Source organism: Thrips palmi, unplaced genomic scaffold (genome assembly GCF_012932325.1).
Source record: "Thrips palmi isolate BJ-2018 unplaced genomic scaffold, TpBJ-2018v1 HiC_scaffold_10, whole genome shotgun sequence".
In the NCBI taxonomy this organism is placed as follows: Eukaryota; Metazoa; Arthropoda; class Insecta; order Thysanoptera; family Thripidae; genus Thrips; species Thrips palmi.
Window position 1 is genome coordinate 19,981,522 of NW_023144621.1, and position 14,292 is coordinate 19,995,813.

The 14,292-nt window shown below is 62.8% G+C and overlaps 1 protein-coding gene across 11 annotated transcripts in view; it reads left to right on the forward strand.

Moving 5' to 3' along the window:
• The window catches only part of LOC117639002 (polypyrimidine tract-binding protein 1), a 202,461-nt gene that overhangs the window by 148,117 nt on the left and 40,052 nt on the right, over positions 1 to 14,292 (forward strand). For all 11 annotated transcript variants that reach the window (XM_034374288.1, XM_034374292.1, XM_034374287.1 and 8 more), the window contains one exon: positions 2,728 to 2,877. In XM_034374288.1, coding sequence (XP_034230179.1) covers positions 2,728 to 2,877 — 150 coding nt within the window. The remainder of the gene's footprint in view (positions 1 to 2,727; positions 2,878 to 14,292) is intronic.

Below are 14,292 nucleotides of genomic sequence, written 5' to 3' on the forward strand. Positions count from 1 at the left end.
CCTTACACCGCCGCCCTCCGCGCGGGGACGCGGCCTGGGACGCGGCGCGCGGTCCGGGGGCGGGCCGGGGGCGGTCCGGGGGTGGGACAAAGACGGAGAGAGAAATAAAAGCGGCTGTTTGCGATTGGCCCTGCCTGCAGACTGATTCCGAGGGTCGTTTTCGTCACTCTGGCTCTCTCGCACCCTTGGGTGCTAGGGACTCAGAGCGACGATAACGACCCTCGGAACCAGTCTGCAGGCGATGTGTTTGCGCGGTGCTAGTCCCGATACTAATCACGCCGGGCTGCCTCCCGCCGCCGAATTTGCACGCGTGTCCCGCTGACACTGCACTGGCGGCCGTCCTGTAGGCACGACTGGCTTCAAAGGGAATGAGTATGTCGACGAACCGCGGCACTCACAGCCCTTTGTCTCGTCGCACAACACATTCCTTCGTTCAATTTTTGAACATGGTTTCGGTCTCGAGCAATTTCGCGCATGCCTGCTTTTCGTACAAAATTATGGACAAATTCTTCGTTTGTTTAATTAATTTTTTTCGGAGAAAATTTTGCACTCACAAAGCTATGTGAGACCCCGCTTTAAGAAAGTACACCTCTTGTGGAACGCCCCACGACGATAGACAGCGCTGTCCGGTGTGGCAGCCTTACGCTGCTCCCCGATGTGTTCTTTTCATTTTCTGTTACAAATTAATGACGGCCCCAAGACTGCCGAGCCGAGTGATTCAGAAAAGTGGTGTTTGGACGCTCTGTCTCTGTCGCACTCATGGGGACTAAGGGTGCGAGAGAGACGGAGCGACAAACCGATCTCGTGAATCGCTCGGCTGGCCGCCACTTGGCGGCGTGCCGTCTTGTCTCTCCGCGTCAATGGCTGAGCCGCCGCGCCCCCGCGGCCCTCGGCTCGGCTCGACTCGACTCGCTGTTGAGCGCTAATGAGCTCTGGGATCAAATCGGCACGGCTTATACTTAATGAGCGTCTTCTTTGAGGCGGGGCGCGGACAGGCGTCGCGCGAGCCGCCGGGAGGCTGGCAGGCTGGCAGCACGCTGGCAGCACGCTGGCAGCACGCTGGCACGCTGGAAGTGCGCCGCGTCGCCGCTTCGCCTCGTCTCGCCAGGTGCGCAATCAAACGGCGTGCCGCGCGCGACGCGCCGAGCGACGCCGAGCGACGCCGAGTGACGCCAAGCGGCGCCAAGCCGGAGGCATCTTCTTCACAGACTCACGCCGGGCTCAATGATTTTCTCTCTCTCTCTGTTCCATTCGCTTTCCGAGTTTCCTGCGCGTTTGATCCCCACGCGGTTGACACCAGTATCCGCATGTTTGCTGCTCTCTCTCTCTCTCTCTCTCTCTCTCTCTCTCTGCGCGTGTGTTTGCAGGGCTGATAATGAAGACTGTGATGTGGTTGGAATGTCCCCCCGGGGCGGGGCGTAGTCAGTCCTGCCCCTCCCCTCTCCGCTAGATCCCTGGCGCAACCCTCTTACATTGTTTCATATTCATGAGCCCCCTGCCCCCCCCCCTCCCCCGCATGCGTCAGCTGGGTGGGTTACCATAGCCCTATGACGATCAGCCCCGCTATGCATGACTCGGCCGGCCACCTCCCAATTTGTATTAAGCTTAGCGGCCCCGGGCTTTGCATGGCTTTTGCGGGGCCCAACGGCCCAACGGGGTTAGCGCGGCCGCGACCGTGTTTGTCCAGGGGCTTTCCGGTGCAGGCAGCGGACTGATTCCGAAGAGTCGTTGCCACTCGGTCGCTGTCGCACTCGTGGGGCTTCCCGTGGGAGTTCGAGAGAGAGGGAGCGACCCTCCGGAATCGCTCGCCTGCTGTGCAGGTCAAGAGAGAGAAGCGAGTCGCCGCGTGGTGGACGTTCCAGAAACAAACCTCGAATCAAACTGGTGGCTGCATCAATCGATTGTCCTTCAGACGCGGCATCCTTTGGCACCCACACGTGTTCGTTTCGAACCCTGGTTCAGGACGGAGTGCCGGAAACGGAGCCAGTAACGCCAGGAGCAGGGTGCCGTACCGTCGCGTCTCTCGGTGACAAATGCCGTTCAAAGAGATCCGCGAAGTCGCGTGCGCTCCAGTGCGGACGCCGGGTCGCTGCCGGCGGAGAGGGAGAAAGAGAAGCAGAGGAAGAAGAAGAAACAATTGCGAGGCGAATGGCGCTAATTTGATGGGCATTTTGTTTGCTCCTCCCTCTCTGTCTCTCTCTTTGCGCTCCGCCACTCCCACAGTAATTTGTTCCTCCTTGCGGGTCCAGGACGTCCAGGAGGCGGCCGGGCCGGCGCCACTGGGCCAGCCGTGCCTGCCAGGGTGACTCTCTCTCTCCTTACTCTCGCTTGGTCCCACTCATTCATTCCTCCGTCTCGATGATGTTGAACACTTCAGAGGCCCTCTTGCGAGTCTTGATCCGGAGCTTCAGTAAGCTTCATACACGCCTGCGCGCGCGCCTGTGTGTGTGTGTGTGTCTGTCTGTCTGTCTGTCTGTCTGTGCGCGCCCCTTGCCTGGGAGCACGGTGGGGGAAGGCCTCCTCATACGTCACGGCCTGTGTGTGTCGCGTTGACGTGGACTGGCTTTGCAGAGCGTCGCGGCGGGGTGCGGGGGCGCCGAGCGCGGACTACCGTACTCACACTGCGTGGGGAGGGGAAAAGAACGAGACGAAAAAAAGAGGGCGAAGCGTCCTTGACGACGATCATGCTGGCCGAGGCTGTGCCTGACGGTGTGCTTCTTGTTGCAGCTCAAGCTGGAGAAGACGGGCGCGGGCAAGCCCTCCCGGGTCATCCACATCCGCAACATCCCCAACGAGGTGACGGAGGCCGAGATCATCCACCTGGGCATCCCCTTCGGCCGCGTCACCAACGTCCTGGTCCTCAAGGGCAAGAACCAGGTAAGCGACCCGTTTGTCTCTCGCGCCGGTTTGAGGCAGTGCCACGAGGCCGTCTCATAAACGCCCAAAACAACAACAATGATAATGCATTTCAATTTGTTGACTATCCGCACAGCTCCTTTTTCTACCGCGATTTTTCTACCAGCTTCCCTGTCTTTCGAAAAAACCCCAGTGCATCAGCGCCGCGCGGATACGACCCGACGCGTCGCCGCGTCGCTCCCCCGATGATGAAAAAGGCCGTGAGCAGCAACTCTTTCCTTTGAAAGGCAGCCGCCGGCGGTGTCCTTTGAGGCGGCCGGCCACTGGCTGCGACCCCCTCCCCCCCCCCCCCCCCCCCTCCCCGCGTGCGGTGCGGCGCCCCATTGACGGCGTGCCGCCACCTGCCCAGCAGTGCCCCGGCAGTGCCTGCATCCCGGACGCAATCAATGTAATGGATTTTAATTAGATGGAAGGCACACGCCGGGCACACGCAAAGCAGCGCGTCGTACTCCTTGGAGCGGCGCAGCCGGCAGACTGATTCCGAGAGTCGCCGTTCTCCACCTCTGTCGCACTCACGGTGCGTCCCGTGTGGGTGCGAGAGGCAGCGACGAAAACGACTCTCGGAATCAGACTGTACAGAGCACGACCAGATGACGCGCGGTGGTGGGAGGGGCGGGGGTTGGATTTGCCCCTCCCCCTTCCGGCCCCCGCCCCGCCCCCGCCCCGGGGAGGGAATTGAAACAGCTAATTGTACGGCAGTCGTGGCCGAGGTGGCTGGGGGCACGACCCGCCCCCGCCCTCGGAGGCAGGGGGCAAGGGGCAGGGGGCGGGGGCAGTTCTGCGGAATCAATCTTAAGTGACCACGCTGGGTGGCCCACGGCGCCCTTAAGGCCCGCCACGCCACGCCCCGCGCACTCGTTTTTCTTCATTAAGCATTTAGGACGGCAAAAGTTTTTCTCTGGTGGCGAGGCCAAGGCGTTGGCTACAGCGGTGGTGGTTGGGGGCGCGCCGGGCGCGGGCGATATGGAGAACGACTGTCGATCTCTGCAGTGTGGTGGCGGCGAGCAGGGCGGAGGCGACGCAGCACCGTTCTGAATCGCTCGGCAGGAGCGACTCGCCCGGGGCCATGCACGGTGGAGCGTTTCGCCGTCCAGAGCCACGGTTTGGCCAGGCGGGGCGGGGCGGGGCGGGGCGGCCTGCACTCAGCCTCCACAAGCCGCGGTTGGCCTCGTGAATCTGGCGCGGCCCGCACGGCCCCACTTAAAAGTGAATTCCGGCGGCGGGCTGCGCACGCCTTGCCACCGGCAGTCTCACTCCGTCGTCCTGCCTCCGTCGCTCTCATCGGGCGTCGCGGGCGTCTCTCGGGTGCGAGAGAGACGGGAGCGCCTTCGCCCGGAACGCATTTGTTGTTGCAAAGCAGTGGCGTGCTCGCCGGGGCGTCGGGGGGCCGTCGGCGAGTCGGGCCGCTTGCCGGAGGGCTAATAAAATTGACCTGTAGCGAATTCACTCGAGGCGAGGCACCGCGGCAAGCAGCAAGGAACTTGTTTGGCCGGAGCCCCGACCAGCCCCGCCCAGCCCTGGGCGCACTGCTGGGCTATTGATTGTTTGTTTCCAACTTGGCCGAGGGGCTCCCGGGGCGAGGCGGCGAGTGCGAGTGAGAGAGAGAGAGGGAGGGGGGGGGGGGGACGGCGGCGCGCAGCCAGGTACAGTGTGGCGGCGGTGGCAGCAGGTCGTCCGCCCAGCAAGAATATGTCAGTGGTCAAAAAAACAAAATGGAGGCGACGGGGATTTGTTTGAATCGAGTTAGCAAGTCAGCCGCTTGATAAACCCGCCGGATCTGGGGCCGGCTAAATAATTCCGTTGTCCATTGTCGCGCCGTGTCCGCCGTGTCCGCCCTGGTGCCGCCCCTGGCGAGCCCCGCCAGCCCCGCCAGCCCGGCAACGCGGATAATGACTCGAATATGATAAGTCGCCGAGGACGGCGGGGCTTTGAGCGCGTGTGTCCGCCCTCCCCTCCCCGGTTTCTTTTTTTGGAAAGCGAAAACAAAACTGAGTAACAAAAAAAGGATTGAGCACGAGCTTTGTAATGTGCAAAAGCAGATGGAGTGAAATCCCACCCCGCTGGCCGGCTGGCTGGCTTGTTGTTACTCGCTGTTGGTTTCGGATTGCCTTTGTTTTTCGGGCCGCCTACTCCTCAAGGAAAATGGATATTCAAAATATGCAGATGCGGTCGTGAAATGAGCCGAGGCAAAGTTTTCGCTTCTCATCATCTTTTACCATTTACATACTTCTTTATTATTATTTTTTTGTGTCTGCCTATTTTCGTAAAAGGACGAGATGTAATTTTTTCCCTCCTGGCCAACGCGACAGACAGCAAGCTGCCCGACCTTCTTTTTTCTGTCTTTTTTTTTTGCGGCGGCAGCGCCGCAGCTCGTCTCAGGGGATGTCATGTTGTGTCCGAAGTGTCCCGGCCCGCCACGCCGCGCCACGCCGCGCCACGCCGCGCCACGCCGCGCCACGCTCCCCGTCCAGCAGGCAGGCGCTGATACAGAGGGGGGGGGGGGGGAGGCAAGAGAACTATTGCCCTGACCACGAGATAGCCGCCTGAGAGGTAGGCAGTCCTTGCCCCAGCCTCCTGAATGGTTGCCAAAAGGCACTGTAAGTGGGCAAAAGGTGCTACCTTTCTCCCTCCCCGGTCAGACCGGCCCTGGATCCGCCACTGCCAGCAGATGGCGTGCCGACAGTGCAGCAGCTCGGTGCGTGTCGCCGTGTCGCACACGAGTCGCTCTGATTTTCTCTGGAATCCATTTCCTGCAGCCGCTTTGCCGCTTGGGCTTTAGGGGCCGTTCGGTCCGTTAGCGCCGTGCGATGCTGAAGTCGCTCCGTCTCTCTCGCACCCACGCGGGCCGCCCCATGAGTGCGACGGAGACAGAGCGGCCTGCACCGCCACGGCCCGCCCCGTTAGATTTTACGCCGACAACGCGATGGCATGGCCATGGCATGGCGGGCCGTCTCGTTTTGTGCGTTGGCCGACCGTTTGTCTCGATCGGGGGATGCCAGATGCGACGTCTCTGTTGCCGCTTCGCCGCCGCGCAGCTCGGACGACTCTGGAAACCCCGAGCCGCACACTGCCCCAAAAGCGTCCCACCAAATCGACTTCAAGTTTTGTTCATTCTGACGGCAACGTTACGCAGCTGTGCGCAACTGGAACAGAAACAAAAATGTAAATATGCGTTTTTATTCTAGTGCAACGAACGCTCCTACCACGGTGCACTTTTGTTTACCTGAGTTTCCCACGGGTCTCAAATAATACTCACCCCTAATGGGAAACGGGCGCGCACACACACACACACACACACACACACACAACCGGCGAGTTATTAATCTCGGCTCCTCACTCGATGCCTGGTGCCTCCCTCATCGGACTCGCGTCCTCACTGCAAAAATCCGACTTTGCTCAAGTTGGCTGGCCACAGCGCCGCCCGCCGCCACGCCAGTAGCTCCCCGCTCCTTTTCCGCCGGCCAGCAGGGCTGCAAAAGCAGTGGGCCGAGTCCAAACAGCAGCTCCCTCTCTCTCTCGCACCCCTACGGCACGCCGCGTGGGTGCGAGAGGGACAGAGCAACGAAAGCACCGTTCGGAATTCATCGGCAGTGCAACGGCCGGCGGCGGGCTGAGTGGCAAGTCACAGCCGGATTACTCGAGGAGAGAGAGAGAGAGAGAGAGAGAGAGAGAGAGAGAGAGAGAGAGAGAGAGAGAGAGAGAGAGCGCCTGCAACATTTTTGAGCCGGTGCGCGTGGCTGCGCGCTCCCCCTGCTTGCTTGCCGGGCTTGCCGCGGCGGCGACAGCTTGGCCGCGCGGACTGCGGACCGGCAGCATGGCGATCCTCTCGGCCCGGAAGGGACGCGAAGGGACAGCCGGAGCGCGCCCCGCCACGCCCCGCCACGCCCCGCCACGCCCCGGCCCCGCCCCCCTCGCGAAAACTTGCTGCAAGGGCCTGGTGACTGGAAGACGGAAAGGACAACCGATTCGTCTCTCTCTCTCTCTCTCTCTCTCTCTCTCTCTCTCTCTCCCTCTCTCTCTCTCTCTCTCTCCCTCCCTCTCCCTCTCCCTCCCTCTCTCCGAGAGCCCTTTCCCTTTCTCTGCCCCCGCCGCGGTCCTTTGGCGGCCGTTTAAATGGAAGAACTGTTATGGACTTATGGTAACGAGTCTTCATCACGGCACCGCGACGACGTCTCGACCGCACTCTCTGGGCTCTTCACCTCCTCTTCTTCCTCACCGCCCTCCTCTTCCTCCCCCTCCTTGTCCTCAGCGTGACAGGCGGGAAGAGCGCGGAAAAGTAAAAGGCGAACAGGAAAAGTTTTTGGCGAGGGAATAAAAAGGGTCCGGAATGAAGTGGGTGGGCTGCCGCGCCTCGCAAGGCGTGCCGTGAGCCGCGGCCAGTAAAACGGACGCGTTTCACTGGCCGAGGAGCCGCCTCGGGTTCGACTCCCGGCGGCGGCGGCCCGAACTGCAGTGTCTCGTCGCGCCGTCTCTCTTGCACTCCCTCTCGGGGCCCTGGGCGGGAGTGCGACCGAGACGGCGACGCCGGTTCGGATTGGCGCTGGCCGGCCGGACACTCTGCATGGACTCCCCGCGTGCCGCGGAGCCGCGCCGCCGCGCGAGTGCAGCACTTTGTCGTTTACGACGCGCCGCGGCCGAAGAAGCGCACAATGACGAATCCACGCGCCGCGCGCCACGCCACTGGACCCCCGCTTTTATCATTTTTCATTCCTGCGTGCGGAGGTTTTCTGTGTGGTTTTTATTTTCGTGGGTCCTTACTGCACGACGCTCCGTCATTCTTTCTGCCCCGACCGCCTCGTACAAATGAACGGACGGGGACGGAGCAGTGTACTCTCCCTATCCCAGCTGGAGTTTCCAACCTGCAGACTCCTGGAGTCTCCCACCTGGAGTCTCCCACCTGGACTCTGTCAGTGGCCACAGGCTGCCTGCGCCTGGAGCAAGCCGCGCATCCCCTTGGGTGTCTGTTGCTGCCGGACGCCCCGTTTTGTTTGTTTTTTACTGCGCTGTTATCGTCTAGCACGTGGCGTGCATCTGCGCGCGGCTCTGCCGGCGCGGCTTTCCGGCCGGATGGGGCCGCGGCGCGTTGCGGTGCCTACACCGGAGTGCCCCGACTGCAGCCCCCAGGCAGCCCCGGCCGGATGCCTTCATTTTTAATCCCGCGGCGTAATGCGCGCGGTGTGCGCTATACAGTGTGCCGGAAATGCCTTCATTTCGGGAACGTGTTTGCTCGCGGTGCGGTGGGCTCAGGGATGCGTCCGCACCCCGCCTTGCCTTGGCGTGTTCGCCGCACCGGGTGCCAGCGTGGCGTGCCGTGCCGTGGCGTGGCGTGGCGTGCCGTGCCGTGGCGGGGTCGTGCTGGACGCTCGCCAACTTGTTGATGCGCCAGGCCGCCGACACGCGTCTGCAACTTGTTGATTTCCGTCGAGCTTTTCCTTTTCTTCGTGTTGCTTTTACTACTTGTTGACGGTAATCAGGGACGACGATGCGATGAAAAACGCGCCCTCCTCCCTACTCGCTGCAGTGCGGTGCCGGACTTCTCTCTCGCACTCACGGGGTGTCCCGTACTTGTGCGAGGGGGACAGCGCGACAAAACCCTTCGGAGTCAGCCTGCAATGAGCTTCGGTCACGCTGTCCCTCCCACGCCGCTACGCACCGCTACGCGCCGGTACGGGACGCCCCATGAGTGCGAGGGGCGCAGAGCGGCGAAAGCACTGTTCGGAATCAGCCTGTTGTTGGATTGGGGGATCAAGGATGTTTCTGTCTGCCCGGGGGAGGGGCAGGGCAGGCCGGGCGGGGGGATGCTCCCCTTGCCGCGTCTGGCTGTCCGAGTCGAGCCAATTTGCAAGCCGAGCCGTGTGGCTCCGAGCCGAGCCGAGCCGCGTGGGCGCCAAATGGAGGCCCCCCGCGGGGTCTGGCTGGCCGGCTTGTCGCTGAGCCAGTTACGCTAAACGATTATGAGAGGGCGGACGTAGCATTATCTGTGCGGCGGGGCGCGGCGGGGCGCGGCGCGGCGCTCTGCAACCTGACCGCGCCTAATTGGCAATACTTTGGCGGGGCATTTCAAGGGCGCGGTGGGGCGGGGCGGGGCGGCCCTCGTCGTTAAAGGGACGGATTGAAGGCGCTTTGTGGGCAAATTGGTCTCTGACCGGTCGAGCGAGGGGTCTTTGTGAGCGCGGGTCGCCCTCCTTGGCGGACCACGGCGGAACTAGAGCGGCTCCAAAAAAAAGCACCCCTCCAAAAAAACGGTCTAAATGACTGCGAGGAGCGTGGCGCCGACGTCACCGGAGGCAGCGTGCTTCTCGGCCTTCTTCGAGGACGCCAGCAGACTCAGTCCGCGGGTCGTTTTTGTCGCTGTCTCTCTCGCACCTATACGGGACGCCCCATGAGTGCGAGAGAGACGGAGCGACGACAACGACCCTCAAAATGAGCCTGCAGCGCCACGCCAGTGTCGCGGTCGCCGGCTGGGTCGAGGAATCCGGCCCGAAGAGAAGGCCCGAAGGAAGCAACACCTCGGCGTTTATTACCCGGCAGCTACACTGCAGAACACGGCCGCCGACGACGGTGACGACGGCGAGGACCCGTGCCTACCGCGCTGCTGTGCTGCCGGAGGAGCACTAAGACCCCGCCCCGGCCCGCCCCGCCCCGCCCCGCCCCGCCCGGTGGCGGCTTAGGTATTCCAACAACGCGGGCGTTAGTTCCCGCGGGAGGCCAGGCCGGGTCGGGGCGCCCCCAGCACTCTTATTCGAAACCCCGCAGCTGGAGGCCCGCGGCACGCGCTCAATCTGGATGTCGTTGTTAGTGCGTGTCCTCTTAAAAACGAGATCGCGTTTACACGACTAAACGCTCTTGCCTCGTCTCTTGCCATGATATTATCCTTTCGCGTTTTTTCTATTTTCTCGCTCAGCCGCGCGCGCTGCCTGCTTTACATTGTGTCGCTCGGGAGAAAAGTTTATCGCCGGGACCGCGGCGGCTCCCTTTATTTTCGCGTAATAGTTTAACGGTGTAGCGGCCCTAACTGGCGTCCCATCTCGGCGCTGCGCTTGCACAGCGTGCGGCCGCCACAACCCCAGCTTTTTTTCTACCCGGAAATCAATTTAAAAATAAACTAAAACCTGCCTCCGCGCGCGGTCTGCCTTGACGCATTTTGAATTTTGGTTCGCAACCGGCGAGGGAGTTGGCTAGGACGCTGCGCTTGACGTGCGGCTAACTTGCTGGCCGCCGTGGCCGTGGCCCCGGGCGCGAACGCGGCAGGCTGACGCCGAACGGAGCATCTGTCTCTCTCGCACCCCTTCGGGACGCCCCGTGAGTGCGAGAGAGACGGAGCGACGAAAGCGGTGGCGCTGGCCGCCTCGATGAAGGCCCTCGCTAATAATTGAGGTGCTGCTGCTCGCGCCGCCCGGCCGGCCGACGCACTCTGCATGTTTGATACCAGTGTGCCTGGCCCTGCCCCGCCCCGCTGCTGACGCGCGGCTGCCCACCAGACTTTCCGCGTGGAGCGCCGCCCCGGCGTTTGAGGGTTTCAACGTTTCAACGCGCTGAATGGCTGCAGTCCGTGCTTTCTTCGCTCTGCCCTCTCTCTCGCACTCGTGGGGCGTCCGTTGGGGTGCGAGAGAGACAGAGCGGCGAAACGCTATGGCGGTACCTTGACACCCCGACGGCGCGTTGCTTCCGCGTTAATGGATTTCCCCCCGATTCGGCAAACTCGCGGCGCGGCCGGCCGACCGTGGTTCCTTCCTTCGGCGCGGCGCTCGGCCCGCTTGATCTGCGGACTACTTCCGAGAGTCGTTTTCGTCGCGCTGTCTCTCTCGCACCTGCACGGCAGGCCCCGTGAGCGCGAGAGAGACAGCGCGACGAAAACGACTCTCGGAACGAGACGGCGGTAGGCGCGAGCCCGGCAGAGCCCGGCAGAGCCCGGCAGAGCCCGGAACCGCGAGAAGTGCTTTACGGGCCGCGCGTGTTGCCGAGTTGCTCCTTTGTCTGTTCTGAGGGCCTTTATCTGCACTCTTGGGCACGATTTTCGAGACGCCGGCCGCGCCGGCCTTCCCGGGCCGCCGCGGGTTTGAGAGTCACTCGAAACAAAAAAGTTTGGCTATTTTTTCTTCTTTCGCTCTCTTCTCTCTCATTCGGCGCGTGCGTCGCCCACACTTCTGCCTGGCGGCCCCGCGCACCCCTTCGCTGCTGCTTGTCTACCGACGTCATCCCCCCCCTCCTCTGCACGCTTTTCACGTCGGGAGGAAATTTGCCTCTATCCATCGTGTAGCGCGGGGCAGGCACGCCTTGCGAGCAGCAAGGCTGTTGCGCTTAGCGGGGAGTTCCTTATGCGAGCAACTTTTTTCCCGTCGAGTGAAGTTTGGCAGACAGGAAGCAGCCTCTCGCTCCTTGGGCCAAATCCAGCGGGCGGCTCTGGCGGCGCAGAGCGGAGCGGAGCGCACAGCGGCGGGTCTGGGTCGCGCTCCCGCTCGCGGTTGTAAGGGGCTCAAGGTGAGTGCCCGCCCCGCCCCGCCCCACTCCTTGTTCCGATGGGGCGCAGTCTCCGATTTGGCCATTCTTTCGCTGCCGAATAATCGTATGGAAAAAGCCCCGAGTGGCGCGGCGTGTTAAACAAAGCGATCGGGCCCGAACAATGCATGATTTATTTTTGGAGCAAGTCGCCCCCTTTTCCTCTTTCCCCGACAAAAAGGGAAGGGGCTCATTCAGGGGACAGGGAAGTAAGTTTGGCCGAGTGCGCCCGGCCCGCGCCTTGTTACCGCGAGAGACAAAGTCGCCCACGGCCGCCGAAAAACAAAACTGGAATAAAGCACAATCGTGTTGTTTTTTTTTTGTTTTTTTGGAGGGGTTTGGCCTCCAAGAACACTCGATTGTGACCGGGGGAGAAAGCGCTCGTGTTTTATGGAAAACCGAAAATTCGCGCCAAAAATAGGCGGCCCAGCAGAGGCTCTGGGGGAAAGGATGGCGTCTAGGGAGGAGCGGGGCCCTCAGGCCGTGGCCTCGGCGTGGCGACTCGCGGCGGACATAACTTTTGAATCGCCCCCGGGCCGTGTCCGCGGGGCGCGGGGCGCAGGGCTGAGGGCGGTGGCGGCCGGGCCCACACTGGTGGCGGGGCCGCGGGCCATCATCCCCGGCCCGGCTTGGCGTCTTGGAGGTCCGCGACGCTCCGCGAGGCCCGGCCGCATTGTTGCTCTTTTGTGTTTGGACCCTCCGGCTGCTGCGGCTCCTTCGGCCCTTCGTGGGCCCTTCGGCGCGCCGTGTCCGGTATGCCGTGAAAAATGCCGGCATCGCGGCCCGCCCCGCCCCGCCCCGCATTCCGGGGACGGACTAGCCGCGCCGCCGTGCTGCCGCCCCTCCGGAGGGAGGCTCGCGCTCCGGTTGATTCCGAAGGTTCGTCTGTCTCCGTTGCACCTGCAGGCAAGGCCGCGCGAGTGCGACGGAGACGGAGTGACGAAACGACCCTCCGGCATCAGGCGAAATCGCCGTTCCGCACCGCTCGCTCCGGGTCCGCTCCGATTTTTGCGCCGGATCGTCGCCGTCCTGCCGCCTGATGCCGGCGGATCGTTTGTCGCTGTTTCTGTCGCACTCAGGTGGCGCCCCGCACAGGTGCGAGAGAGACGGGCGTTCCTTCGGAATGAGGCCGCTGGCTGCCCTGGGGCTGCCGCGCTGCGAGGGACGACGCGGCCCTTCCACTCGCCTGGCTGCGCGGCCGGGCCTTGGCGGGCCGCCACCGTGTTGCCGGCTGTCGAGTGCTTCGTCGTCGCGCTCTCTCTCTCGCACCCCCGCGGCACGCCCCGTGAGTGCGACGGAGAGTGAGGGCAGCCCGCCAGCGACTCTGGCAGCCGATTCGGCCGTCCGGCGGACTGTTTTCTTTGGGGGATCAGGGCGGGCATCGCGCACCGCCCGGCCAGCCCGGCCAGCCAGCCCGCCGCGGGGCTTACCCTCCGCCCCGCCCGACGCCCCTCGGCCTGCAGACAGTGTAGGTGGTCGTAGCTCCGGGCGCACTGGCCACTCTGTCCGCCAAACGAACTCCATTGAGACGCATGGCGGTACCGTTGGACTCCTTTCCAAGCACAGGGTGCTCCATCGTGCCCCGGTCGTGGCCTCCGCGGTCTTCCGGTGCGTTCTTGGCGATGCAAATGAGAGAGTGTGGCGATGAGGCACGGTGAAACGGCCTCCCCGAAGAGGGACGGCGGTGGAGGCCTACTCTGCGGACTGTTTCCGAGAGCCATTTTCGTCGCTCTGTCTCTCTCACACTCATCGGGCGTCCCGTACAGGTGCGCGAGAGAAAGCGACGAAAACGACTCTCGAAATCTCGACTGTGCCTGCCGGGCCACTAGGCCAGTCGAATAACGAGTCGGCACGCTTTGAGAGGAGCCCCGGCGTGTGTGCCTTGATTTCCATCCGCCCGGTCGAGAGGCCCCCGCTGCAGCTCGAAAGGCGAAATTGGCGAAGAAACGGCAAATGAAACTCGACGCGGACTAGGCCGGCCTCGGCACCGCACCGCTGCCGCTGGACTCAGAGTGTCAGGCGCCACACGTGTCTCTCCGTCCGTCAGGCTGCTCCCGAACGGTGCCCTCGTCGCTCTGTCTCTCTCGCACACGTTCGGGAATCCCCTGAGTGCGAGGGAGACAGCGCGACTAAGCAGTGACCGCAGGAACGACGGCCCGTCGCTCCCCCGTCCTTCTTTCCGCCTTCTTTGCCACTTTTCTTCTGGAAGCTCCCGATGTGTCCCCCGGTCTTAATCCGTCACATTTGGCGGCGGCGCTGTTTGCTGAGCCGATTAGCCCCCCCCCCCCTCCCCTCTCTCTCCGCCGCCCTTATGGACACTACTGCCGGTAAAAACTAATCGGAACTGTCCGTGAGATGAAGCGGACGCCCTCTGATGGACCGGGGAGGGGAGGGAAATGGGATCGCAGGCTGTTTGCCCACCTCGATTCCCCCTCCCCCTCTCACCTCGGCCGAACCTCATCCCCGTGCGGTGTCTGGCCTTCTTCCTTGCTGCTGTTCGCACAGAGCTATTGTGATTTGAGCGTCGCTAGGTCCTCTTCCCCCTTTTCTCTCTGCGCCCTCGCCTCTCTCTTTTTTTTTTCAACCCCTCGGCCTTCTTTTACCCATCCAAAATCCATTCTCACCGCTATTCCACACACACGCGCACGCACGCACGCACACTCAAACACACTCACACTCCTCCAGGGTTGGAGCTCGGATACTGGCTGTGGTTACAGGAGAGGCGTGCCGGGCTGCAGAGATTTGGCCACCGCTTCCTTTCGATTCCGACCATCGCCTGGCCATGAGCACTGGTGTCTCCCCGCGTCGTGAAGCTCTCCGCATTCCACGGAGGAGAGACCAATTTTGACCTCATATTTCGTCCATCGCCCGCCCGAC